Raw genomic sequence first — 26,299 nt, forward strand, 5'->3', positions numbered from 1 at the left:
ACACACACACACACACACACACACACACACACACACACACACACACACACACACACACACACACACACACACAAACACACACAAGTGCAAGACATCAGCAAAGCGCAGCGCAGGAGCACACCTGTGCTTCCAAGTCACGTTGCAATGTCTCTGCTGCAGTCTTGCTGCGCTTGTGTGCCTGTTCCCTCGCCTCAAGGTCTGCCAGTCAACGGCATGCACGCAATTGAATGTGCGCGTGTGTGTGTGGGTGAGTGTGAATGCATCCACGATGGCAACAAGACCACAGGGACACACATAAGATGCAACACAACCCAGTCACACGCGCACAAAGGCACGCTTCCACAACCAACAGCACAGCGAGACACACCTTCTCTTGCTTTGCGGTGCTCTGCATCCATCTTCTCCGAACGCACGCGTGCAGCCTGCCTCGCCTTCAACACCTTGTCATATGCAGCCTACAGCAGTTGTGTGCGGTGTGGTGTGTGTTGTGTGAGTAAAGACCACCAGAAAGAACGGCAACCACTCCAACACCTCGTCCAGCACGACGTCCACACAGAGGTCCTCAGACTGGTGAAAGATGTACAAGCTTCCTCTTGTTCGCTCTGTGTGTGTGTGTGTGTGTATGTGTGTCTCACCTTTGCTGTGGCATCCAGCAGCATCTCTGATGCCATGACAGCTCGCCGGAACATCTTCTCCGCTGACACCCCATGGGATGTGCGAGTGTGTGTGTGTGTGAGTGTGTGTGTGTGTGTGTGTGTGTGTGTGTGTGTGTGTGTGTTTGGTATGAGAGGTGAGATCAGATGCATCTGCACGTGTCACTTCTTTCATTTGCTTCCTTTGTTGTTGGTCGTCTTCTTCACGTATCGTACCATATCACTTCACCCACCCCAACAACAGCCACCAACAACATGGGCGCTTCTCACATCATCCACCTTTCATTTCGACACACACACACACACACCTGTCTCTGGGTCATCTGGATTCTTGTCGGGGTGGTACTTGAGGGCCAGCTTCTTGTATGCCTTGCGAATCTGCACAGCACAGCATTTGTGATGAGTGGCAGACAACTTGTTGCAATCGATGAGTGCAATGGTTGTTCCCACTCCACCCGACGACCACAAACAAACGTGTGTACCTCACGTTCATTCTCTCACTCAACCACACACCGCAATACCCTCCGTGTGCGACTGCATATACCTCTGCCTCTGTTGCGGTGGTGGGCACACCCAGCACCTCGTACGGACACGACCCATCCTCCATCCCGTCTTCTCTGTCTGTCTTGCTTGCTTGCTCGCTTGCTTGCTTCTTGCTTCTTGCTTGTTGGTCGTTCGCGCAGTTCTTCCTCCTCCTCTTCTTCTTCTTTGTGATTGGTTGATGAGTCATCAACGACCAAGATGAGCGAAGCGGCAGAAGAGACGGCAACAGCCAGCAGCAGCCAAGAGGTGCAAGAAGAGAAGGTGCCACTGGACGAGGAGGAAGGGGACGCAGAGAGGCACAGTGACGACAATGATGATGGTAGCGGCGCTGACAGTGATGGCGCCGATCGCACTCTCAAACACCAGCAACAACAGCAGCAGCAACAAGGGCAAGGGCACTCGTCCAACTCACAACCATCACCATCGTCATCACCATCACTGCCACCACCGCCACCACCACAACAGCACCAACACCAAGAACAACAGCAGCAGCAGCAGCAGCCCAGACACCAGTATGAGGAGCACAGGCAAGCAGTGAGCCAGGGAGAGAGCGTGTTCTTGCACCTGCCGCGAAACGGCGCAGCCAACCTCGTTGCATCTGGTGTGGTGCGCGTGGATCCCGATCGCATTCCGCTGGACCAACGCATCACAGAGGACCACATCGCCGCAGCCGTGTACCGTGTGCAGCAGCGGCACTGCCGCCTGCGCGCGCACGTCCTTGCCAAGGACGCCGATCTCGATGAGCCGTTCCTCGTGCACACATGGCCCTCCCCCTACATCCCACCGCAGGCCCTGGTCATGCAGACTGCGCCCACAAGCGAGGCTGCCGACGCTGCGCTGCAGGATGTCGAGGCAGACTTCCTGCACATGTCCTTCGACTTCCACGCCTCGCACCGCGCCCTGTTCGCCGTTGCCCTCGTGCGCTCCGAGGAGGATGGCACATACCGCATCGCTGTTGCCGCACCCCACATTGTCGCCGATCTTCGCGGTGTCGTGCAGGTGCTCAAGGAGCTGGTGTTCCACCTCGGCGCCGTCGCATCCGCCATAGCCGCACCAACCGACACCGCCGCCGATGACAGCATGCGCAGCGATCAGCTCAGCTCTGTCCGCAAGGAAGACGACGACCTGGCCCGCACAACCCTGCCGCTGGATGCAGAGCTGGCCAGGCTGCCGCCACCGCGACTGGTGGACCTCCTGCCTGCGGAGAAGAAGGGCTGGCTCAACTTCCTCTTTGGTGGCGGCCTCGGGGCCATGCGAGACCTCCTTGCTCACGACAAGGACAACAAGGCGCTGCAGTGGGCAGAGGATGCGGTGGCACCACCACCATCGCAGACCAGCCGGTGCGTTGTCGCCGGCTGTCAGCTGGAAAAAGACGTGGTGTCCGCCCTGCGTGCTGCTGCCCGCGCACACGGCACGACGGTGACGGGCGCCATCACCATGGCTGCGCTGATGGCCCACCGGGAGCACGTGGTGCACAGCGCAGACGCGCTTGCACGCGCCAGCAAAGTCATGCAGGCCAACGGCACCGTCCGTGTTCCCGTCACCACCACCATCGACGCACGCGCGCACACGCCCCACACGGGCCGGTCGCTGCCGCTGGACATGGTTGGCAACCTCTCTGTTGCCGTGGCCACCACCCACCCCATGGTGCTTGCTGCCGGCCGGCCGCTTGTGTGCGCCGACTTCTGGACTGGCGCGCGCGTGTTCATGGACGGCGTGCACGCCGCCCTGCAAGACAAGGCATACGCCAGCGCGGCGTGGATCTTTGAGCGCATGCCGGCGTTCACCGTGGCCAAGGCTGTGGAGGCCGCTGTCACCAGTGCGCCGTGCCCCATCACCACGGGCAATGTCGGGCGCGTGGAGGCGCTGCCTTCTCTCGGCTGTTCTCTCGACACGCTCTCAGCCACGTTCCACCAGTTTGTGCGCGGCGTGTATGTTGCGGTGACGACGTACAAGGGCGCCATGACCATCACTCTGAGCGCCACTGGCCTGAAGTCCGAGGACATGCGCACAGCAGCAGCGCACATGGCCTCCACCCTGCGAGCCGTCGCACACCACCACCATCAGCAACAGCAGCAGTCGTGACAGCAGTCGTGACAACATCATCAGTAGTCATGGATTCTTCTCTCTTGACCATCTGGCCCTTGCCCCTCTCTTTTTGTTGGTGGGGTTGTGCATGCGCTGGGTGGATGCGTGCTGCTCTGTACTGGATGGATGGATGCGATTCACATCACCAACCACACCTGCCTTCATTGTTACATTTCATCGCCCACCTCTTGCCTGTGACTTCTCTCCTCCTCTTCATATCCTTGAAGCACTTCTGCTTCGCCTTGCCTGCAGGCACGCCTTGTGCGGTTTGCCCCATTTGCATACTTGCTTGCTTCACTTGTTTTGCTTGACAATATGATCACAGGAAAACACACAATGAACAAGGGTCATGCCACATCCACCATCCATCGCCCAGCACCCATCATCCATCATCCATCATCCATCATCCGCATACTGCGGGCTCAGGCGCTGAACTGTTGCCAACCGAGCGGGTTTGTGAGGAAGCGCACGTTTGTCGGGCCGTTCCACAGGCCCGTGATAAGCTGGTCCCAGTACATGCGCGGGATCAGGTCCTTCTTCATCGAGTACATTGACCAGCGCTCCTTCCCCTGGTCAAAGAAAAACGTCTCCAGCGGCTGCAGCGTATGGTGTGGAGGAGATGGAGGGGAGCGGTGAGACCATGAAGGCATGCGAGGGTATAGTGTGCGGGGTGATGGTGCAGCTTCGAGGTAATACAGCAAAGGTAATGCAGCAGAGGTAATACAGCAGAGGCAAGCAGCAAACGATGCTGGAACGAGTAACGATGAAAAAAGAAAGAGACACACATGCACATGCACATGCACATACACAGATATGTACATACACATGCACATACAGACGCAGACATGTACATGCACACATGCACACACATGCACACACCTGTCCGGTGAAGCCTGAGAACTCTGCGAGCACGAGCTTTCCGCGCCCTGTGACGAGCGGGCAGCTGGCGTAGCCGTCGTACTTGGCCGGCAGTGGCTTGCCCTCCAGCGCTGCAAGCAGATTCTGCTTCACCACTCCACTCTGATGTGATGGTACAAGCACAGGCGTGAGTGTGGTTGTGTGTGTGTGTGTGTGTGTCAGAAACATGCTTCGAATGAGAGCAAGCGCAAGATGCACAACATGTTAGCGCCTGTCCCAACACGGTTGCACCTCTGATGCGACGGCAGCGGCAGTCTTTGATGTGGGAACGGATGAGCAGTCGCCAAGCGAGAAGATGTTCGGGTACTTGACATGCTGCATGGTGTACTGGTCCACGTCCACGAACCCTGCCGCGTTGGCCAGTGAACTCTGTCAAAGGATACACGGGGCGCATGTGGGGGCGGGGAGGACAGCATGGAGATGAGCGAGCGGCATAACTGCTTGTCTACGTGACTGCCTGGCTGCTTCTGTGGAGGGATACACTGAAGCTTCGAGATTGCATCATGAGCATCGCTGCGGACTCACTCACTCACTCACGCACTCACTCATTCACACACTCACTCATTCACGCGCTCACACACACACACACACTCTCTCTCTCTCTCTCACTTTCTTGATAAAGTCTGGGGCGCTCATGTATGGGGTGACGTGGATGTAGTCGTAGTTGACAGTCGTGGTCTTGTCGCCTTGCTGGAACACGGCCTCCTTTGTCTCTGGCTTGATCTCCTTCAGCACGCTGTTCACTTGCACGTCAATGTCGCGGTCCTTGCAGATGTTCGTCAGCACGTCAGCATACCTGAGGTGTGGTGCATTTTCGCGCACGTGTGAGCATGTGTGAGCAGTGGTGAGACCTCTGGTTGCTGCCGCCATCAACAGCAAGTGCGAGTGCAACAGAGAATGCCTTGTCCCACCGCATAGCACACACAGCACACACACAACACACACACACACAACATACACAACATACACATGCCACTGACTTTTTGATGCCGAAGATGGCTGGGAGGCCCTGCATGAAGGTGACGTTTGTCTTGTCGCGCAGGCCCTGGCGGGTGATGTAGTCCTCAAAGAGATACATGATCTTCTGCGGAGCGCCGGCGCACTTGATCGGGCAGTCCGGCTGCGTGAAGATGGCGTTGCCTCCCTGCGTGCATCATGTGTGTGTGCGAAGATTCATTCGTTTGCGGTCATGGAAATGATGCAAACGCAAACCAACGAGATGAGAAAGCAGGATCCATGCTGAGTGCGCACAAAGCCTCACGCAAGACCTCAGCCCTACAGCCAGCAGCAGCCACTGCGATGCAAGCAAAGATGATGACGTGCGTCACACCTTGAATGCCTGCATAAACTCCCAGGACTTTTCGCAGCTCTTGGGAGAGTAGTTGGAGGTGACGCCATCCTTACCCAGGGCGTCCTTCAGGCCCTTGATCTTGTCCCAATCGAGCTGGAACCCAGCTGCGACCACAAGAAAGTCGTACGTAAACTGTGTGTGTGTTGGGGGAGACGGTGGTTGGCAGGGGCATGCATGCAAGGGAGTGCAGTGAGATGAATGTGTGATGTGAGGCGGAACACGAGCACGTGAGGCGGAACACGAGCACGTGATGCTAGATGTGCGACAGCAGCTACAGCGATAGCAGCAAGAGAAAGACAGATGCTCTCTCCCACCCCCACGCACACACACACATAAGTACACACACACACACACACACACACATGCACACATACACACACACGCACGCACGCACCTCGTCGCCATTCTGGGTGACGACTTTGTTCTCCTCGGGCTTGAAGGCCACGGCGTAGTCCTGGATCCAGTCTGCGTTGCGGGGCATGACGGATGCTTGATCGCGCATGGAATCCTTGAACTGGTGCACGCCACCGCCAACCATGGTCCATGATGGCTGGTAGTAGTGCACGGACGAGGGCTCAATAATGCCAACCTGGTGTTGTTGGCATTGTTGCGGTTGCGCGTTGGTGTGTGTGTTGAAGTGTGGGACGGATGTTGTGAGGTTGGGTGATGGGGTTGCAGTCAACAGGAGACCAGCAATGAGGCTTGCTATTACAGTACTGCGAGGAGCAAGCAGCCTAGCAGCTCACGACACGCAGTTCATCACAGACCGAGAAGACCAACAGCAACAGACCAGACAAACCAGCCAGACCACGACCACGACAACCAAGCAACAGCCATCAGCCACCTGTCACCACAAACCAGCCAGACCACGACCACGACAACCAAGCAACAGCCATCAGCCACGTACAGCGCCCTTGCCGAGCTTGTTGGAGAGGGTTGAGCTGACGGCGAGGCCACCAGCGCCGCCGCCGACAGTCAGCACCTTGTAGTGCTTTGCACGGCGTGCATTGAGCAGCATCGTCGCCGCCGCACGGCGTGTGGCCGCCTGACTGCACTGCATCATGGCTGTTGTTGAAGGGAGAGGGAGAGGAAGAAGGATCGGGGAGAGGGAGAGGAAGAGGGAGGGGAGGAAGAGGGAAGGGAGAAGGAGAGATGGAGGGAGAGGGGTAAGCGACGACGTCGATGACAGCAACCACGACCCACACGACTTGAACAAACAACAGAACACGATCGATCCAAGCAAGCAAGCGAGGCAAAGGCAAAGGAGAATGATGGCAGTGTGAGCAGGGTGTCGAATCGAAATGTCACCAACAGGGACAACAGCGGGGGGCCCGGACGCAACAACGGACCAGGACATGTGGTGTTGAAGTCTCGCTCTCTCTTGCCTTCTTGCTTGTTGAGATGAGAGTGGTGCAGAGAATGGCTTGTTGGGTTGGTTGGTTGGTTGGTTGGTTGGTTGGCAGCCACGGCCAACACGTCTCGTCCAGTGACAACCCGCACGATGTGCTGGAGGAGGTGTGTGTGCGGTGGATGGCGTCACATGGCGTGATTGATTGATTGTGGGTGGATCGTGTGAATGTGTGCAGTGGCACCAAACTCAAAAAGAGCAGCTGTGTCCAACGAACGAACGAACAAGCAAGCAGAACACGCGAGCGAGCGAGCGAGGGATGGTGTGGGAGCTGCGGGTGTTTGTGAGGAGGAGGAGGAGGGCAAGGAGGAGGGCAAGGAGGAAGGAGAGGGATGATGGAAGGGTAGCCAGTGTCAAGTCCTTGGACGAGGTCGTCACTCCTTCCACTCCTTCCACTGCCACTGTGGCGACGACTGTGGCGAGTGAGACAACAACAGGCGTGACTGCGCTGGCGCAGATGCTGGCTGATGTGGCCCGAGGAGCAGAGAGGCGCACGGACACATACGTTCTCACCAGCGAGCACGCGGGCATCAAGTTTGTGCGTTGATGCTGAACATGTGTGTGTCTGTATGTCTGTGTGTGTGTGTGTGTGTGTGTGTGTGTGTGTGTGTGTGTGTGTGTGTGTGGTACCGAGTCTCTCCCATTCACACCCCCATTCACACTCAAACACACTCAAACACACTCAAACACGCACACTCGTTCACACACACGCACACACACACATTCACACACATTCACACACACACACACACACACACACACACACACACACACACACACGCATCAAACACAATGCACAGCGTGGCGGGCGCATGGATCGAGTAGAAGTGAAGGAACGACTCGACGTGGACGATGCAACCGGGTCAGAGCTGTGGTCAAAGACGAAGGTGAAGACAAAGAAGTTGAGAAAGAAAGGCCACCCGGGCGTGCGCGCTGACTGGTCGTCGTTACAAATGGGGGGGGGGGATAAAGTTCGGTGGCGATTGAATGCTGCTGTGAAGTGGAGGATGCTTGGTTCAATTGGTCGGAAAGTACAGACACCAAGAGAGTGGAGAGGAGGAGAAACAACACTAAGGAGGGGGGGGGGGACCTGAAGACGAAAAACAGCAGTGACTTTGCAACGCAGATGAGAACGCAGAGTGCACACAAGGTGGTTGTAGTGCTATTGCGGTTGCTGTCAGAGACAAATGGTAGCTGTTGTTTGTTCAGCACCCATGTCACCTCTTTGGCTTGAAGCGGCAGGTCATTGGCTGCAAGTGCGAGGGTGTGAGCAAACGTGCATGTTGGTATGAGAGAAAACGCTGTGCAAATTCGTTGAAAGGAAAGGTGTATGTGTGTGTGTGCGCGCGCTTTTGTGTGAAGCATAGTGAATGAGGAACAAGTGCGTGCACACAACACGAAAGGACTGAGCAGCAGCCACAAACCATCCGCTTTTCGCTTACCTTCGCGTCGAGCGCGGGAAGCTTGACAAAGTTGTGTCGAATGATGGATGAGTTGCGCTTGAGCGCCGTGTCCAGCTGCGGCAACGCCGTTGGGCTCGATTCAAACCTCAAGAACGAGTACCTGCATTGCGGCCATAGTGCATATGCATGTGTGCACGAACATGAGTGGACTTGGACGCTTGGCCGAGCCAATGACTTTTGGATGCAAACACACACTCACACACTCACACACTCAAACTCACACACTCAAACTCACACTCACACATTCACACACTCACACTCACGCACACGCACTTTCTCACACACAAAAGGTATCCGTAGAAACCTCCGTTGGCACAAGCATTCACCCGGTGCACTTGAGCGCCTGCACACACAAAGCATGACGTACGTTCCCTTGTCGTGGTGCTCAAAGTGTGCTTTCATCTTGTGTGGAAGAGGCTGTGACCCGACGCTCTTGACGTCCTGCACAACGCCACCCAACGACTGCACTCTCTGCAGTATGGGGACCAGCTCCTTTGCCAGCGCCTCCTGCAACCCCGAAAACACACAACTGGTGGTCAGAACACGGTGTTCAGACCATGGTCGTCACACCAGAACATGTACAACAAGCCATACTCACTCGCAAAACACACAAAAACACGCTCACTCACGCACTCACCGAGCGAAGCGCCCGCATGATCATGCACAGCTCATACGAAGGCATCGTGCGTGTGTTGGTCTTGTGCGTGTTGTGCGGTGGCTGGTTGTGCTTCTCGTGTAATGTGCCACTGAATTCAGTCGTGTTGTGCGTGTGCCACTGAATTCAGTCGACTTCCACTGACACCAACCAAGACAACACACACAATCCAAGCAACCAACGAATGGCCCGTCGCTTGTTGAGCACCATCCGCATCATGAGCCAGTACAACCCCGACAACGTCTTCCGCAAGATCCTGGACGGCCAGATCCCGTCCCACAAGGTGAAGAAAGCACACACGATTTGTGCACACAACACGTGGATTTGGGGGGGGGAAGGAACGAGAAGGCAAGAAACTTGCTGGGATGAGAGAGGCGTGGTGGAACGCAAACACATGAATCACACAAACAAACATTTACACACACACACACACACACACACACACACACACACACACACACACACACACACACACACACACACACACACATGCCTTGGTTGTGAGTAATGACGAATGGTTGTAACTGCTTGTTTTTGCGGGCAGATCTTCGAGACAGAGGCATGCATCGCCATTCTGGACGCGTTCCCCATGGCTCCTGGCCACAGTCTGCTCATTCCCAAGGGCAACTACACCACCATCGCGGACATGCCTGCGGATGAGGCTGCCGCCTTCCTGAAGGAGGTGCCTCGCCTCACTCGCATGGTCCAGGGCGCCACCAAATGTGACTTTGTCCGGAAACACGCGATTCACCGGATCAAACATCCGCGACAGCGAAGCAGACACATACGCCCGCTCAAACACTTGCAACCTGTGGTGTAGGGTGGTTTGCGTGTGTGTGTGTGTGTGTGTGTGTGTGTGTGTGTGTGTGTGTGTGTGTGTGTGTGTGTGTGTGTGTGTGTGTGTGTGTGTGTGTGTGTGTGTGTGTGTGTGTGTGTGTGTGTGAGAGCCGGTGCATGTTAGCCTCCACGGTCTTCATGCGTGGCCACATCAAGAACGTTTGCATTCCCAGCAGCACCAGCAACAAGTGTGCAGCAGCACGTGTGCAGCAGTGCAACACGATGTGAAATGCTCACGTGTCCCGCAGTTGCGACTGCTCTGCGCGCAGCAAATCGGAACTGTAATCCGCACTGAAGTGGTCCAGAATTTGCCTATAGTGTGTGTGTGTGTGTGAAAGAAAGAGAAAGAGAGAGAGAGTGTGTGTGTGTGTGTGCGTGAAAGAGAGTTCGTGCATGTAAGCGCGTGGTGACTCGAGTGCGGCCATGACAGCGCAACGACCATCTCCAATGCCTGGTGGATTGAACACAGCCAATACCTCCACTTGTCAAGGAAGAGCTGCAGCATCTTTGGATATCCGGCCTCAAGCACCCGTCGCGCAGCGTTCGACCCTGAACACGCGCGCACACACACACACACATACACACACATAGGAGCGCTTGAGTGCATGGCATGTAGACCCACGCACAAGCGAGCAAGACGATACCTTTACTCCAACCACCACAACAGCTACATGAGTGCATGCATGTGTGTGTGCGTACCGTCTGTCTTGTCGAATGCGGCCTTTGCAGTCGTCAGCATTTCCGACCACACGCGATGCGCAACCCCACCTGGGGAGGGCTGCAAGCGCGGAGATGTGGTGATTGCAGGATTGCGTGGGCAGGAAAGTGGATGTGCGTGCGTGTATGTGTGTGTGTGTGTGTGTGTGTGTGCGTGCGTGCGTGCGTGTGTGTGTGTGTGTGTGTGTGTATATATGTGTGGGTGTGTGGGTGTGTAAGTGAGAAGGGGAGGACAGTAGTTGGGGCTGGGATTGGTTGAATCGAAAAACAGAGCATGATGACAAACAACGGTAGATCACATACCGCGACTCAAGCGACTCAAGCACACAGCATACACGCCAGTACGATCGACAAGACACCGCGCGACGACCACGCACCTCCACCAGCTGTGCGAATGTGTGGTAGGACGACTGCGATCGCCGTTTCATCATGACGAGATGGAGGGTGCGGCTCTCAAACGCAAGCTTTCGAAACTGCTTCAGGAACCGGTCAAGGTGGTCCCACACATGCGCGCGGATGCCTGTGCACGTTGCACACGGTTGGTTGGAGGTGAGGATGCATGGATGCGTGGGTGGTGGATGGGTGCATGCATGAATGCATGCATGGAGGGGCAGTACACACACGCATACACGCACACACGCACACGCACACACGCACACGCATACACGCGCACGCATACACGCACACGAATACACACACGCACACGAATACACACACGCATACACGCACACAAGCACACGCACGCGCACACGTGCAACTGACCGCTGTCCATGCTGTGTTTCCCGCTGAGGTCTGATGGGAGGAAGAGGAGCGAATCGAGCGACCGCACCAGCACCAGCATCCGCGACTGCAGCACAGAGTCAACCTGCAGTGGTAACCAGGGTGGGGTCGGGAGGTTCAGCGACATGTGTGTTGTGTGCGTGCGTGTTGGTTGGAGGAAGCCTGGTTGTATCAGAAGCAGCAGCAGCAGCAGCAGCAGCGAGAGCTAAAGTGCGCACAAGTACGCACACACGCACACGCACACACGCACGCACGCGCACACGTGCTCTGCACACGGACCTCGTCCTTGAGGGATCCGAGGTTGTGGAAGACCTGCAGCGATGTTGTCAGCGTCTGGTGCTTCAGGTGGTCCAGCCCTGTTGCGTGGTGGTGGTAACGGGGGTGTGACACACTGCGCACAGCCAAACAAGGTGCACAGCAATCGTGCTCCCGTGTGCGCACGCATACCGCATGCACATACACGCATGCACATACGCATGCAAACGCATCAGCAAGAGCACACACACAATGACTGCACGCACCACGGCTGAGCTTCTCGCGGGCCTGTTTCTCAATGTCTTCGCGTGTCTGCACGTGAGCGAAACGACAGTGACGTGAATTACAACGGACTGTTAGCTTGCACATTCACATCTACGAGCATATGGATGCACCCCTCGCCCACCGTATCTTCACACATCCACACATCCACACACCCACACACCCACGCACCAACACATCCACATACCAACACACGCCTTTTCACACACCAATACACATACACACGTGGTCGCACCTCGTACACCCATGCGCGGTCGCGCTCAATCACGTGGATGCCATGCAGCGCTTTGTCTGCAACAAGGTGCTGGATTTCGCTCAGCGTGTACGCAGCCTGGGCAGGGAGGAGGGTTGCGCACGTAGAGATGAGCATGAGTGTTTGTACTGTATTGAACGCTGGGCCTCACGCACACACATGAACACACAACCATGCACACACATGAACACACAACCATGCACACACATGAACACACAACCATACACACTCTTACACATGAACACACGGCCACACAAATACAACACACACACACGACCACACATAGACACAAACACACACACCCTGCTCATGTCCTTGTCGCCGCCGCTGCGCTGCTGCTTAAGCTTTGAGACGAGCGTGAGGAAGCGGACAGTCCGGCGGAGCAGCTCGCACGCCGCCTGCAAGCAAAAATAAAATGCCAAAGAGCGGGTGGGGTGAATCGCATGTGCAATGGTGGTAATGACGGTTGGGGGAGGGGGATGCAGGAAGCGAGTGAAGCGGTGTAAAGGCATGGCACATGTGTGTGTGTGTGTGTGTGTGTGTGTGTGTGTGTGTACAAAATATCAGCAAATAGGACAAGTGGATGCGCGCAACTCACTTGCATGCGCTCCAGCTTGCGCGTCTTCTGTGCAATGTGCTGATATGGCGCATGCAGCTTGTCCTTGATTCGGAGAATACTCTTCTGCAACCCCTCCACACGTGCAGTGATCATCGCAAGCACATCTACACGCATGTGTGTGTGGGGGGGGGGGGAGTGGGTGAGTGTTTGACCAAGAAGCTGAGGGAAAAGGACACAGACTCACACACACACTCTCTCTCTCATTCACACACTCTCTCTCATTCACACACACATCTCTCTCTCTCTCACACACACACTAGCTCACTCACTCACACTCACAAACACAGCACAGCGACGCGCACAGAGTGCACCCATAAGTAGCAGCAGTCATGCAATGCAACGCGTGCACACCTTCAAGCCTCTGAATGCCAGTCGCTTGGGTAATCAAGTCTGCGTGTCTCGATGCAACCTGAAAGCAATGTGATTCGGCGAACAACAGTCAGGAACAGGTTCGATCCCTCCTACCCTTACTCCACCCCGACTCTTCTCAATGCCAAACGGCAAAGGCGCGCCCCAAGCGCAGCATGCAAGAGAAGGCCGTACCTGCGCATAAAGCTCCTTCTGTATCCGTTCGATACCAGCGTTCAACTGCGACAGCACACAGGCAGCACACAGGCAACACACAGGCAACACGCACAGACACAGAAACACATGCATCGCATGCGGGGTCGTGAGCTAGTGCTCCCGCTGGCCGCCCAGTTTTCATGCGAGCATTGCACACTCTCTGCGAGCATCGCAAGCACCAAGCTTCCCTCGCGCAAGACATTTCCAGCCAACCTTGTCCAGCTGCTGCTGGATCATCTTTCCGCGAATGACGCTGGTGGAGAAGGAGGCCACGTCAAAGTCCTCCTGGAAGAACGGCTGCAGCTCGTCTGCGACCATGACCAAACAAACATGGGCGAGTGCCGAGATTGAGTCTTTCGTCTTGTTCATGTCACATCACAGAGCGCACAGCACACACACGCACACATGTATCACACACACACACACACACACCTTGGACATCTGTAACGACTGGAGGTGATGATGCTGTGCGCTGTTGCCGTTGCTGCTGCTGCTGCTGCTGCTGGTGCTGCTGGTGGTCGCCATCTCCACGTCCATCGCCAACTCCGCCACCACCACCTGAGCCAGTGCTGCCGCCGTTCGTCATCGCCGCTTGTTGTGGTGTTGTTAGTTCCCCGTCAATTTATGGTGTTTGAGACTGTTGACTATGAGCTCTTCTGCGGCGGAGAAGCGGCGGCTGGCGCGGGAGCGGCGCAAGGCCCGCATCCTCGGCAACGAGGGCAAGCGCTTGGACTTGCTCACGGGGGTGGCACACTCCTTGGACACGGCCGAGGAAGCACCCACAACAGCACCGACAACAGCAGTACCAATAGAAGCAGAAGCGGCAGCTGCAACAGAAGGCAGCGACAATGGACAAGAACAGGAAGAAGCAACAACACACCCGCAGCAGCAGCAGCAGCAGCAGCAGCAGCAACAACAACAACAACAACAACAACAACAACAACAACACCCGCAACAGGTCAAAGGTGAGAAAGATGAGAAAGAAAGCGGTGTGGTGCTGGACAGCAGCGACAGAAGACCAACAGAGGAGGGACAACAGAGCACGACAGCCGCAGCCGGTGGGCTGCGCCAGCGTGCGAAGCGAACGCCTCAAGCAGACGCCACGACCCCGATCAGTGATGCTTCACGAACACAGCAGCAGCAACCGCAGCAGCAGCAACAACCGCAGAGTAGCGCCACAGGTGCCAGCGGTAGCAAGAAGAAAAGTGGACGTTCGCTCCAGCCAAACTGGCAGCGGCTGCTGCACAACACGCTCCCCTACATTGCATTCGTCATGGCACTCGTCTGCATCTTGAGCGAGTAAGAACGCAGTGGGGGGGGGGGGTGCAGGAAGCAAGGCCAGAGATCAGCTCAATGCAGGTGTTTGCCTCTACGCTCGCAAAGGTTCCCCTTGCGCTGTTGTGTTGCAAGGTAGCCGCGTGGACACGTGGTCGTGTGGTCGTGTGGATGGCAAGCTCACTGGCCTCACGCTGTGCTTGTGTTGTTAGGTTCGTTGGGCTCCCGGCAGTGATTGGGACAGGAGCAGCATACGGATACTACACATTCGCTGGCATCCTCTTTCTCCAGGGCATGCTCCAGGTGCGTGTGTGTGTGTGTGTGTGTGTGTGTGTGTGTGTGTGTTTGGATGCGTGTGTCTATGTCTGTGTGTGTGTGTGTGCGCGCGCGTATGTGTGTTGAGATGCTGGACGCTGTGTCTTGTTGGTTTGCACACGCTCACACCCTGTCACCGTCATGCAATTCCGTGGTATCACGCCTGCTGCCTGTAGAACAACGCGGCGGTGGCGCTACGAGCAGTTCAAAGCACGTGCGTGTTCCTGGTGATTGGAAGTGTTGCGGCCTCCCTCTTCACGGACACGGCGTGACGATGGCCACGGCGATGGTGGTGGTGTTGATGATGAGTACTGAGACGTGAGGAGGACGCCTTCGTGTCACTCTGCTGATTCACGCAGTGGTGTTGCTCTTGTTTCGTTGTTCTCCAGTAAATGAACCGTGCCGCAATGACATGTCTCTTACGTGACATGTGACATCGCACACACACACCTACACACACACACACACACACACACACACACACACACACACACACACACACACACACACACACACACACACACACACACACACACACACACACACACACACACACACACACACACACACACACACACACACACACACATACATACACGACACCACAAAAAGGAGCTCATATCCATCCGTGCAATCTTGCGTCCGCCAAACCAACGATGCTCGCTGCTCGCAACGTGGGTGCTGTGCTGTGCTGTGCTGTGGAGATGAAAGGCGATGAAACACCAACAAGCAGCCGTCAGCTTCCACCTATTCGCTTGCTTGTGTGCGCGATGCTGCCGGTAGTGGTGGCACATGTGACGACTTGTTCTTGGCCGCATGCACTGACCGCATGCTGTCATGCCACGTTCACTGTGCTGTTTCGCCTTGTTACAGGTTGTGAGCTGGCTCGCAGCCCGGGCTGCACCAGCCATGCAAGCTGGCCTGAGGCGAGGCGTCGCTGTGTCGATCTCTGCGCGTTGCCAGAGCACAGCTTGCCGGCGCCATGTTGTGGCCACGCTGCGCCGGCACCTGCACAGCAACACACGATCCAGCGTGGGCACGCGCGTGCAGTCTGGTGTGCTGGCCAACACCGCCGTCCGCGCCGCAGAGTTTAGCTCCACCACTGGCGCGGCCATGGATGCTTCCCAACGCACGATTGGTGTCTGGCTCCTGGGCACCACTGGCCTCATCTTTGGCGCTGTCGTCCTCGGTAAGTTGTGTGTGTGTGTGCGTGTGTCAGCGTGCGTGTGTGTGTGTGTGTCAGTGGTATGTGAATGTGTGTGTGTGTGTGTCAGTGTGTGTTGTGCGTGTGCGTGCGCGCGCGTGTGTGTATGTATGTATGTATATGTATGTATGTATGTATGTACGTGTGTACGTGTGTACGTGTGCGTGTGATCACTGCCACTTTCTTACCTCCAACACCCTTGTTATGACCATGCCGCCGTTCGTATTCTTGCGTGTGCAGGCGGCGTGACCCGGCTGACGGAGTCGGGCTTGTCCATGGTCAAGTGGCACCCAATCAAGGGCATGCGCCCGCCCGTCTCCGAGGAGGAGTGGATCGAGGAGTTTGAGTGCTACAAGCAATACCCAGAATACAAATAGTACGTCCACACTGCCGTAGTGTGAGGGCGGCACAGGCAGAGAGCTGGAGGGAGATTGGGCTCGCGCTCTGCTCGCGCTGCTGCTCATTGTGCGTGACAAGCCGGGGATGTGCAGGGGTGCAGAATGAAGTGGCAGCCGCAGGGGAAGCTGACGACTCAACACCGTGTCTCTATTCGTAGACGCGGGGTTTCTACTCAAACACTCATGCTGTACTCGCATACACACTTGCCCAACACCCCACCATGTCCCTCCTCTCCTCCCCCATCCTCTCGCGTGCTTGTCTCCTCTCAGTTCCAACGGCATGTCGCTGGAGGACTTTAAGCGCATCTTCTACATGGAGTATGCCCACCGCATGTGGGGGCGCCTCATTGGCGTCGCTTTTGCTGTTCCCGCCATCGCCTTCTGGCTTCGCGGCCGTATTCGCCAACAGTACAAACCGGTACGTGCTGTTGCCATGCTGTGTTGAGCTGCTTGGTTGATGAGCCGCCGTCCGTGTTTGCCCCTTTGTCGCATCTGAACGCTTGCAAACACGTGCACACACACATACGTGCCTTGCTTGAGCTTGGCGTGTCCTTTTCCCCTCATGCTCGTGTCGACCGCTTCAGGTTGTGCTGGCCATGGGTGGATTGCTTGGATTCCAGGGCGTGCTGGGCTGGATCATGGTCAAGAGCGGCCTTGACGTGAGTCAACAATTGAAGATGCGTGTTTTTGTATGCGTGTGCGTGTGTGTGTGTGTGTGTGTTTCTGAGTGTGTCTGTGTGTGTGTGTGTATGTGTGTGTGTGCTTGCACGATTGAGGCCGTACTCAGTGTACATGTGCACATGCTTGTCTATGCTTCGCTGCCGTTGACGCGCTCCTCTCCTGCACTGCATGTGCAGTACGACCCTGAAGGAAAGCACGTTCCCCGCGTCAGGTATTTCCCGTGGTCTTTGCCCCCTCCTCCCTCTCGCACATCAACCCCGCGTGTGCCTGCCAGCTACATCACATCCACCTTGCATTTCAATGTCAAACGGCCACGTATCCAGCCTGCCTCACCTGCATCTGCATTTGCATGTGTCATCTGTTGCACACGCGTACCATGTCTCCACATCTTCAGCCACTATCGCCTCGCTGCACACCTTGGGTCTGCCTTCCTTCTCTACATCGTCACCCTGTGGACGGGTCTCTCGCACATCCTCCCGGAACGCACCTTCAAGGTCAGGTTTTGTGTGTGTGTGTGTGTGTGTGTGTGTGTGTGTGTGTGTGTGTGTGTGTGTGTGTGTGTGTGTGTGTGTGTGTGTGTGTGTGGCCTCATGTGTGCCCGTGTCCAAGCATGCACACGTGCCCTTGTTTTCTGTTTGTCTGCCACTCCATCTTCCCACCGTCCTCATATCCCTCCCCTCCCCTCTTACCACCACCAGGAGACGCCCCGCGCGCTGTTCAAGCTGAAGCGGTATGCGCACATGGTTGGCGGGCTCGTCTTCATCACGGCGCTCTCCGGCGCGTTTGTTGCCGGCCTGGACGCTGGCCTCCTCTACAACGAGTTCCCACTCATGGGCGGGCGATGGTGCGTGCACACGCTTCTCATCTCGTATCTATCGCACGTGCACGTGCGGGAGGTTGCGTCGTCCGTGTGCGATGCTGTGAATGAACTCGTGCATGCACCTCCGCTCCCAACGATACTGCTTGCCTCCACTTCAACAATGGTTCACCGTCAACACCTCCTCCAACCAACCAACCATCCATGCATTGTCAGGGTGCCGAGCGATTTGCTGGCGCTGTCACCGACCTGGACCAACTTCTTCGACAACCCGACAACCGTCCAGTTTGACCACCGCATCCTCGTGAGTGCACAGCGCTATTTGTGTGTGTGTGTGTGTGTGTGTGTGTGTGTGTGTGTGTGTGTGTGTGTGTGTGTGTGTGTGTGTGTGTGTGTGTGTGTGTGTGTGTGTGTGTGTGTGTTTTCGTTTCATGCTTGCTTGTTCACCTCCCGTCACACACACACACACACACACCAAACAACCCCCCCCCACCCAATCAACCAACGAACTCCACCCCTCGCAGGGAGTGACGACGGGCCTGTCTGTGCTGGCGCTGTGGGCAAAGGCGCGAAAGCTGCCGCTGCACGGGCGCGCGCGTCTCGCCATCAACGCCATGCTTGGCATGGTCTCCGTTCAGGTCGGGCCGATACCACGGACGACTGCGACTGCAGTGTGCAATGCAAAAAGCAATGTGCAACGCAATGCAATGCAAAAAGCGATGTGCAGCGCAATGCAATGCAAGGACAGCGCGATCATCGCACATGCTCAACTCACATGCGCGCACCCACACCGCCAACTCCCTCCTCGGTTGCGCTGTGTTTAGGTTTCCCTTGGCATCGCAACGCTCTTGTACTTTGTTCCCACGCCCCTCGCAGCCACACACCAAGGTGCCAATCTGCGTTCTGCTCGTGCCTCACCTCATGCACGCTCACCAAACTTCCCTCACCACATTCATCAAACTCACCTCCCTCTCACCACACTCAACACACTCACCTCCTCTCACCCCCTCCACCAGCTGGGTCGCTGACGCTGCTGACGTTTGCAGTCTGGTTCATGCATGAGCTCCGGCGCCTCAAGCTCAACAAGATGCCAAAGTGACCCGCACCTCAAAGGCTCTCTTCTCGTTGCTTCCTGTCTGTCGTCTTGTCTCTCTCCACACCACAGTAAACTGCTCAATCACATCACGCAACTCCGCAAACGCATCCCCCAAGACACACACACACACACACACACACACACACACACACACACACACACAACACTAGACTGTATCATTGTTGTTCTTTTGCATTGTGTACTTGTTCTGCGCCGCCCCAACACCGTGGTAGTGGGCAAACACATGCAAAACGGCAAACAATGCAAACAAGGCACGCATGCGCAAGGCATGAACAGACAGGTGACGTGGAGGAAGAAGGAAGTGTGCTCGGTGCATGCAAGCAAGGGAAGGTGGGGGGAGGTGCACACGAGCATGGCCCAGGCAACCATTCAGGACAAAAAAAGAGAGTGAGGTTGTCTGAGCAAGCACGTAAACACCCATCACACATGCGAGTGCGCAATCAAGCAACACGCACACACTCACCCACACAATCTTCCAACAGCACACCACAACCCAACTTCCACCACGCACGTCGTCGTGAGGGTAAGGCAAGGATGCAAGGGGGGGTCAACTAGGGAGGTGTCAGGGGGGCGTTTTTGTTAGGAAATACAAACACACATAGCCATACACGAAGCAGGAAACACAGGATGACAACCAACCCGGAGACAAAAGAAGTAATAGACGAGGGATAAAAGCGAGAGATTAAAAGGGGTAGAGGGGAGGGGGCTAGCAACATAGAGCAAAGCCACCAAGGGCAAAGCGGTAATCGACAGCATACAGGCAAGAGCGAGCGCGAGCGAAAGAGAGATGAAGACGGAAAAAAAAAAGAGCAACAGAGAAAGGATCGAGCATCAAAAAAAGGTGTGGCCTAGCCATTATCATTAACGACGCGCAGCAGCAGCAGCAGCGCCGAAACGACAACAGCTACGCCACGTGGGATATCAGCAGTGGTGCGTCCTTCCCAGAGGAGAGGTGGGGGAGAGAAGACTGCAAGAGAACAACAACACTAAAACCCCAACAACATCAAGAAAAAGAGCACAGTCGTGGAGGTGGCGACAGTAGAGCCAGCCGCACAAGCACGAGCGAGCGCACGTGTACAAGCGTGCACCTACTGCTCCTGTTGCCCCACCAGCGAGTGCCTTGTGTGGGGAGTTGTTGTCTTGGGGTTCGTTTTGATCCCTTAGTTCTCCTTGCAGTATGCGTCTGCAATGGCTGACGCAATGCGGCTGAGTTTGGAGGACGACACACCGCAGATGTTGATGCGACCACTGGGAAGCATGTAGATGTTGTGCTCCGTCTTCAAAAACTCGCACTGGCGCTCGCGCAGGCCAGAGAAGGTGAACATGCCGCGCTGGTTGGTGATGTGGTCCCAGTAGCCCTTGGGCGCCACGTCCTTGGTGCACTCCTCCAGCTCTGCGCGCAGCCGCTGGCGAATGTCCTTGATGCGCTCGGCGAGGTCTGCCACCTCCTTGCGCCAGCGGGCCTTGCGCTCCGGGTTGCCGAGGACGCCCGTGACAATGCGGGCGCCGTGGAGGGGCGGCACGGACCACATGGGCCGCGACAGCCGCTTGAGCTGCGACACCACGTTGGCCGTCGCCTCGTTGTCCTCAGACACAAACAGGGCAGACCCGCAGCGCTGGCCGTAGATGCCAAAGTTCTTGGAGAAGCTCACGCACACGAAAAACTCGACGCCCGTGTTGGCAAAGTGGCGCATGCCCTCGGCGTCCTTGTCAATGTCGCCGGACGCAAACCCGAGGTAGGCGCAGTCAAAGACAGGCATGAGCTGCTTGCGCTGGCAGAGCGCAGCAATCGCCGTCCACTGCTCAAGCGTCGGGTCCACGCCAGTCGGGTTGTGCGCGCACGCGTGCAGCACAACAATGTCACCGTCGTTCGCGTTCTGTATGTATGTGTGTGTGTGTGTGTGTATTTGATTTGGATGCCCCGGGGGGCATGTACGAGGTTTGGCGGACGTGTGAGCATCGGAGAAGGGCAACACAAACGCCGCAAGCACGAAAACATGAGTGCACACAAACACAACCGTAAGCACTAAAACATATGCACACACAAACACAAACACAAACACGGGCGTGAACGCACCTCGAGGTCCTCCATGAGGCCGTCAAAGTCGAGGCCGCGGGTGTCCCTGTTGTAGTAGCGGTACGACTTGATGGCGCCGCCAAAGCCCGCCTCGGTGAAGATGGCCTTGTGGTTGGCCCACGTCGGGTCCGACAGGTACACGCTGCTGTTCTGGCGGTGATATTGATGCAGAAACTCACCAACAAGGCGCAGAGAACCCGTGCCAGACAGCGCTTGCACGCCGCCAACCTTAAAAAATGGGTTATGTGGATGGTTGAGTTGTGTGGGTTGTGTGAGTGGTGAGTCGTGGGAAACGTGTGGTGGTGGGGGTGGTGAAATATGGTGGATGCGCAAATACACGACGCACAAAGCACGAGCAGTCCGACGCGCAAACGCAAGGCAGCGCAACAAAGGAAACACAAACAACGCAAAACATAAAGTTCAACAAACACATACAAAAAACACAGCAAATCGCACCTTGTGATCTCTGATGAAGGTGTGGTTCTCGCCAAGGACGAGCTCGGCCGCGTACTGGGAGAGCTCAGCAAGGCCGCCAATGGGCGGGTAGCCGTGGGAGATTTTGCCGCTCTGCGTGTCCTCGTAAATCTCCTTCTCAATGCTGCGAACAGCATCAAAGTACACCAGCGAACCGTCGTCGTTCACAGCGACTGCGCAGGTGGAAATAATTCGTCGTGGTTGCAGTTGTTGTTGTTGTTGTTGTTGTGTTTGTGTTTGAAGCAGCAGTCGTAGTTGGCGTCGTTGGTGGTGGTGGTGGTGGTGATGGTGTTCGCAGAAGGAGAAGGGGACGACGAGGGAAAAGAATCAAACGGAGAGAGGGGCGATGGCACAGGCGAGCAGAGGAGTACGCGTGTCAGGAGCAAAAGGCAGTGACTGCCAAGGGGGGCATGCGTGTGCACGGGGAGGTTCAAACAAGCACCAAAACACACGGCGCAAGCTTGTGTGTGCGGTGTGGCGTGTGTGTGCGCGAGTGCATGGTGTGCGCATGTGTGTGTGCGTGCCTTTTGGGTGGTGTATGTGTGTGTTGAGTGTGTTGAGTGGGGGGAATGTCGCGTTTAGCACGACATTGAAGGGGGAAGGAGAACATGAGAAAGGGGGGGAGGGAGGGAGGTGGTTGTGGGATCAAGCAAGCAAACCAGACATAAAGCTCAAACGCAGGGGGTCATCATTAGCAGCACAGGTGAAGGTAAAAACGCCCTGCGTGATGTGATGTGATGTGATGTGATGGTGGTGATGGTGTGAGATGAACTGGCGCCTAACCTCCAAGGACGAGGTTGCTCTTGTTCTCGTGCTCATCCTGGGTGTACTCGTCCTGCAGCTTGAAGATGGCATTGGGCTATTGTTGTGGTTTTGTTTTGGGGGGGGGGGGATATTGTGTGCATGCGTGAGTGTGCGTGTGTGTGTGTGTGAGTGTGTGGGAGGGGGGAGGAAAGGGTGCCAGTTGTGAACGCACCGAATCACACGCAACTACGACGAATCACACAAGCAGACACACACAAGCAGACTCACACACGCTCCCTCACCCTAACCCTAACCCTAACGTTCCCCCAAAGCCCCCTCATCAACAACTTACCGGAGCGCGGTCTACGCTTCTGTAGCAGCTGCACGAGTGTGGCTCCTGCTCATCGCTGTCTTGCTGCTGCTGCTTCTTCTGTTTTGCATCGTCGCCATCGTCGTCGGCGTCATCGTTGTCCTCAACATCCGAGACGGCTGCTGTTGCGGACGAGGCGACGACGGCCTCCTTGACCGAGGACGACGTGGCTGCTGTTGCTGTGGTGGTGGTGGTGGTGGCTGCGACACCGCTATCCGCGGGCGCGTCTTGCTGTGTCGTTGCTGTGGCTGTTGCTGGGGCCTCCTCCTGGGATGAGGGGGACGTGGAACCGTCGCTAGCCACGAGGCTAGACGACGATGATGTGGCGGACATCACGAGATTCGACATGTCTTCTTGACACGCCTGCAGGTGATGGTGGTCCATCGATGACAGACTCGTTGACATGGTTGCTGGTTTGGTCTGGTTTGGTCTGGGTTGGTGGGGAAAATGAGAGCGAGAGAAAAGCGTGCGTCGGTTGAAGGGAGGGAGAGGGGTGTTCGTGACAGTCAAGAAGCAACAACGAGAGGTTGCTGCTCGCTTTGCTTGGTTGATTGCTTTTGCTTGCTTGCTTGCTTGCTCGCTCACTCGGGGGGAACTTGGTTGGTGACAACCGTCGGCGGTGTTGTTGTGGTTGCTGGAGCAAGTTCGCAACAATGAAATGAATGGATGGATGGATGAAGGTTTGTGTGAGATCTGAGAGCAGAGAACTTGTCGAAGTGAGAAAGGGGGGCGCTCTGGCGTCCAGACAAAGAGGGAAAGGCAGGGAAAAGGGTTGGTTGGTTCTTGTGCAAGAAGGAAAATGGTTGTGGCAATCGGCAACCAAGGGCAAACCGCACGAAGACGTGCAAGGAAGCGCGAAGAGGCAGAATGGTGGTGGTGGTGGTGGTCGTGGGAAACGCACGAGAGACTGCTGGGTGTTTCGTGTTTGTTGCGTTGCTGTTCTGATGGTGATGCCGATGCTTACCTTTTCGTTTGCGTCGTGCGCGTATGTGCGTGCGTGCGTGTGTGTGTGTGCGTGTGTGTTGTTGACGGGGGGGTGATCGTCTTGATCAGGATCACACTTAAGAATGAACGAAATACGGCGCGGGAGAGAGGGAGAGAGAGCAGGGGGTGAGAAGAACAGCTTGATCGATCGAAGGCTGATGACGAGGTGTATGTGTGTGTCTGTGTGTGAGGGCTGACGAGCAACCGAAGAGAGAAAGAAGGCAGAAGCGAGCGAGAGAGAGAGAGAGTATCGAACACGAGCGCGGCCACGCAACCAACGGGTGCGGCTGGTTGCTTCGCTTTGTGCTTTTTGCTTCGCGTGCTTGCTTCTTGCTTGGGTGTTTGTTTGCACAACGCAACACACCAGCACCACCACCACCACGGCAACGTACCAAACGAAGAAATTTGGCGCATTCGTGCATTTTTTTTGTTTCTTCGCGATTCAACGAATATTCGTCCAAAACATGGCAACTCATCTGCACTGCATGCATGCATTGTTTGCCACCATAAAACACGTCAAACCTGTTTAAACACGCCATGAATTTGTGCTGTTGTGTTGTTTAAGCTGGGTGGCGAATTTCCACAGCGCGCCAAATTCTGCTTTCGTCTTTCGTCTTGCGTCGTTGTCGGCGTTTTCCACTGAACAAGGTGAGAGACAGATAGCGCTTTGCCTGCTGGTTTGTGTGTGTTGTTGTGTTGGTTTGTGGAGTGGGAGATGTGATGTAAGGGCGCCAAAATGGCCGGTTGGGAGCCACCCAGCCAGCCAGCAAGTAAGCAAGCAAGCAGGCAGGCAGAGCGCGCGGTTTTTTGACAGACATGTTTCATTTCTCGCTTGCTTGCTCTTGTGGGTGAGTGGTGCTGAGTGACAGTGGCTGGGCGCATGATGTAGTGCTTGCATCGTGCACGAAGGCAGAAAGGGGGAGATGGTGAACGTGTGTCAACGCGTTGACGAAACGCACGGACGTGTCTGTGTGTCTGTGTGTGTGTGTGTGTGTGTGAGGGTGTGAACTTGCTTTGGCTTGCTTGCCAAGAACAGCGCTTGTCTGATGGTTCATTGATTCCATCCGTTCCATCGTTCATTCATTCATTTTCTTTTTCACCCGCCTCAGCTCACCAACAAGTTGCCCTGCCCCTCACCGTTGACCGCCACAGCCTCCTTCTTCGTCGTCGGATCCCTTGCTTCTTCTTCTCCCTTTCTCTCCTCCACACCAAACAAGCCACCATGTCTGAGCCAGCACCCAAGAAGGCCAAGCCCGCCTACACCTTCAACGTGAACAAGGCCCTGGACAAGGAGTTTGAGACCAAGCCTCTGCGCGAGGTTGTTCAGCTGCCACCCTCTGCCCTGCAGGGCCTCGCCGACCGCGCCAACGAGATGCTCGCCGGTATGCGTGTTGTGGGTGTGTGTGTGTGGGTGGGTGGATTGCTTTGTTGTGTTAATTTGGTGTGCATTTGTTGTGCATTCGTGTCACCTTTTGGCTCACCAACTCACACACGCATACACAAACAAACAAACAAACAAACACATGCACAAACACACACAAACTCACAAATACGCAGCGTTCCACGTGAAGACCATTGCTGATCTTGCCCAGTGGAAGCATGCACGTATCGCCCAGGCCATCTGCACCCTCGCCGCCGTCGAGGAGGTGCGTTGTGTGTCTGTGTGCGTGTTTCTGTGTGTTTGTGTGAGAGAGACATGGCTTTTCTTTCCTTTTCTTTCCTTTTCTTTCCTTTTCTTTCCTTTGCCACCAGCAAAAGTGGCAGCTACTGCTTGGGAATGGCTTTTGTCGCCACAAGTCACTTACTGGAACACCCCTCTCCCCCCTCCCCTTCCATCTTGGGTAATCTCCCAAATATGCGAGTGCAGGAGGGCAAGCGCGACCCCTCTGGCGAGAGCAACATCAACAAGGCCCTGGACAAGGACTACGAGACAAAGAGCCTCAAGGAGATCTCCGAGGCGCCCGTGCACTGCCTGCAGGGCCTTGCTGACTGGACTGACTCCACCCTCTCCAAGCTCAACGTCAAGACCGTCTCGGACCTGGCAAACTGGAAGTTTGTGCGCTGGTCCCAGGCGCTCGTCGAGCTCGCCAAGTTTGAGTCCCCAGACCACAGCTCCTAAGCTGCTGTGGTTTTGTCGTGTGCCCGTGTTTCGTTTAACAACCGTGTTTCCGCGTGCATTTGTGCACCGCACACACACACACACACACACACACACACACACACACACACACACACACACACATTGTACCCAACCAACAACATCCTTTGTTCTTGTATCCATGACACCTGCCCCCTTGTCTCTTCTTCTTCTTCTTGTGTTACAAATGCGTCCTCCCACTGCGTTGCACCACCAAATACACAAGCACAAAGCACAACAAGAAGAGGAAGAGGAAGACGAGCGAGACCCGCCCACGACACCACAAAAAATTCGTTCACGCTTGGCGCCCAACGGTAACG

At 55.9% G+C, this 26,299-nt stretch overlaps 10 protein-coding genes across 11 annotated transcripts in view; 5 read left to right on the top strand and 5 right to left on the bottom strand.

Annotated features, from left to right (window-relative positions):
• Positions 1-1,260, bottom strand: part of PTSG_09562 (Dnajc17 protein) — a gene marked incomplete at both ends in the record, with an annotated part of 1,994 nt that extends 734 nt beyond the window's left edge. The window contains 5 exons of the mRNA XM_004989933.1: positions 122-198; positions 368-455; positions 636-697; positions 962-1,031; positions 1,198-1,260. Coding sequence (XP_004989990.1) covers positions 122-198; positions 368-455; positions 636-697; positions 962-1,031; positions 1,198-1,260 — 360 coding nt within the window. The remainder of the gene's footprint in view (positions 1-121; positions 199-367; positions 456-635; positions 698-961; positions 1,032-1,197) is intronic.
• Positions 1,261-1,338: 78 nt separating this feature from the next.
• Positions 1,339-3,655, top strand: PTSG_09563 (uncharacterized protein). The gene has a single exon (XM_004989934.1). The coding sequence runs from the start codon at positions 1,395-1,397 to the stop codon at positions 3,279-3,281; it is 1,887 nt and encodes a 628-aa protein (XP_004989991.1). The 5' UTR covers positions 1,339-1,394; the 3' UTR covers positions 3,282-3,655.
• PTSG_09564 lies at positions 3,561-7,179 on the bottom strand. Of its 2 annotated transcripts, none has more exons than XM_012637640.1 (9): positions 6,939-7,179; positions 6,461-6,618; positions 5,948-6,142; positions 5,533-5,685; positions 5,183-5,346; positions 4,812-4,998; positions 4,434-4,571; positions 4,164-4,304; positions 3,561-3,880 (listed from the first exon to the last, which is right to left on the bottom strand). In XM_012637640.1, the coding sequence occupies exons 2-9, from the start codon at positions 6,614-6,616 to the stop codon at positions 3,707-3,709; spliced, it is 1,308 nt and encodes a 435-aa protein (XP_012493094.1). In that variant the 5' UTR covers positions 6,617-6,618; positions 6,939-7,179; the 3' UTR covers positions 3,561-3,706. The 2 variants fall into 2 exon arrangements, with proteins under 2 accessions (XP_012493094.1, XP_004989992.1); XM_004989935.1 differs by having other exon boundaries at positions 6,461-6,760.
• A 783-nt stretch (positions 7,180-7,962) lies between these two features.
• On the bottom strand, positions 7,963-9,173 carry PTSG_09565 (uncharacterized protein). Its single transcript, XM_004989936.1, has 4 exons — positions 9,062-9,173; positions 8,792-8,931; positions 8,404-8,524; positions 7,963-8,211 (listed from the first exon to the last, which is right to left on the bottom strand). The coding sequence occupies exons 1-4, from the start codon at positions 9,104-9,106 to the stop codon at positions 8,179-8,181; spliced, it is 339 nt and encodes a 112-aa protein (XP_004989993.1). The 5' UTR covers positions 9,107-9,173; the 3' UTR covers positions 7,963-8,178.
• Positions 9,174-9,187: 14 nt separating this feature from the next.
• On the top strand, positions 9,188-9,899 carry PTSG_09566 (uncharacterized protein; the record flags this gene model as incomplete). The annotated part of the gene is made up of 2 exons (XM_004989937.1): positions 9,188-9,362; positions 9,624-9,899. The coding sequence occupies exons 1-2, from the start codon at positions 9,264-9,266 to the stop codon at positions 9,897-9,899; spliced, it is 375 nt and encodes a 124-aa protein (XP_004989994.1). The 5' UTR covers positions 9,188-9,263.
• Positions 9,900-10,149: 250 nt separating this feature from the next.
• PTSG_09567 (uncharacterized protein) lies at positions 10,150-14,003 on the bottom strand (the record flags this gene model as incomplete). Its single annotated transcript, XM_004989938.1, has 14 exons — positions 13,819-14,003; positions 13,600-13,694; positions 13,366-13,410; positions 13,174-13,231; positions 12,802-12,926; positions 12,506-12,601; positions 12,186-12,281; positions 11,935-11,980; positions 11,693-11,769; positions 11,396-11,498; positions 11,011-11,153; positions 10,616-10,694; positions 10,393-10,465; positions 10,150-10,228 (listed from the first exon to the last, which is right to left on the bottom strand). Exons 1-14 carry the CDS (start codon positions 13,970-13,972, stop codon positions 10,150-10,152), a joined length of 1,269 nt encoding a protein of 422 aa, XP_004989995.1. The 5' UTR covers positions 13,973-14,003.
• PTSG_09568 (uncharacterized protein) lies at positions 14,002-15,383 on the top strand. The gene is made up of 3 exons (XM_004989939.1): positions 14,002-14,685; positions 14,874-14,964; positions 15,153-15,383. Exons 1-3 carry the CDS (start codon positions 14,033-14,035, stop codon positions 15,246-15,248), a joined length of 840 nt encoding a protein of 279 aa, XP_004989996.1. The 5' UTR covers positions 14,002-14,032; the 3' UTR covers positions 15,249-15,383.
• Positions 15,384-15,583: 200 nt separating this feature from the next.
• PTSG_09569 (uncharacterized protein) lies at positions 15,584-19,314 on the top strand. Its single transcript, XM_004989940.1, has 12 exons — positions 15,584-15,650; positions 15,850-16,165; positions 16,421-16,556; positions 16,849-16,996; positions 17,163-17,237; positions 17,436-17,470; positions 17,654-17,753; positions 17,958-18,103; positions 18,293-18,380; positions 18,601-18,714; positions 18,901-18,964; positions 19,093-19,314. The coding sequence occupies exons 1-12, from the start codon at positions 15,633-15,635 to the stop codon at positions 19,173-19,175; spliced, it is 1,323 nt and encodes a 440-aa protein (XP_004989997.1). The 5' UTR covers positions 15,584-15,632; the 3' UTR covers positions 19,176-19,314.
• A 37-nt stretch (positions 19,315-19,351) lies between these two features.
• PTSG_09570 (glutamic-oxaloacetic transaminase 1) lies at positions 19,352-24,176 on the bottom strand. Its single transcript, XM_004989941.1, has 6 exons — positions 23,823-24,176; positions 22,841-23,492; positions 22,528-22,603; positions 21,727-21,917; positions 21,271-21,498; positions 19,352-21,070 (listed from the first exon to the last, which is right to left on the bottom strand). The coding sequence occupies exons 2-6, from the start codon at positions 23,261-23,263 to the stop codon at positions 20,354-20,356; spliced, it is 1,635 nt and encodes a 544-aa protein (XP_004989998.1). The 5' UTR covers positions 23,264-23,492; positions 23,823-24,176; the 3' UTR covers positions 19,352-20,353.
• Positions 24,177-24,484: 308 nt separating this feature from the next.
• PTSG_09571 (uncharacterized protein) lies at positions 24,485-26,217 on the top strand. Its single transcript, XM_004989942.1, has 3 exons — positions 24,485-25,224; positions 25,400-25,488; positions 25,710-26,217. The coding sequence occupies exons 1-3, from the start codon at positions 25,065-25,067 to the stop codon at positions 25,959-25,961; spliced, it is 501 nt and encodes a 166-aa protein (XP_004989999.1). The 5' UTR covers positions 24,485-25,064; the 3' UTR covers positions 25,962-26,217.
• Positions 26,218-26,299: the final 82 nt, after the last annotated feature.

Source organism: Salpingoeca rosetta (assembly GCF_000188695.1).
Source record: "Salpingoeca rosetta unplaced genomic scaffold supercont1.26, whole genome shotgun sequence".
NCBI lineage: Eukaryota > Choanoflagellata > Craspedida > Salpingoecidae > Salpingoeca > Salpingoeca rosetta.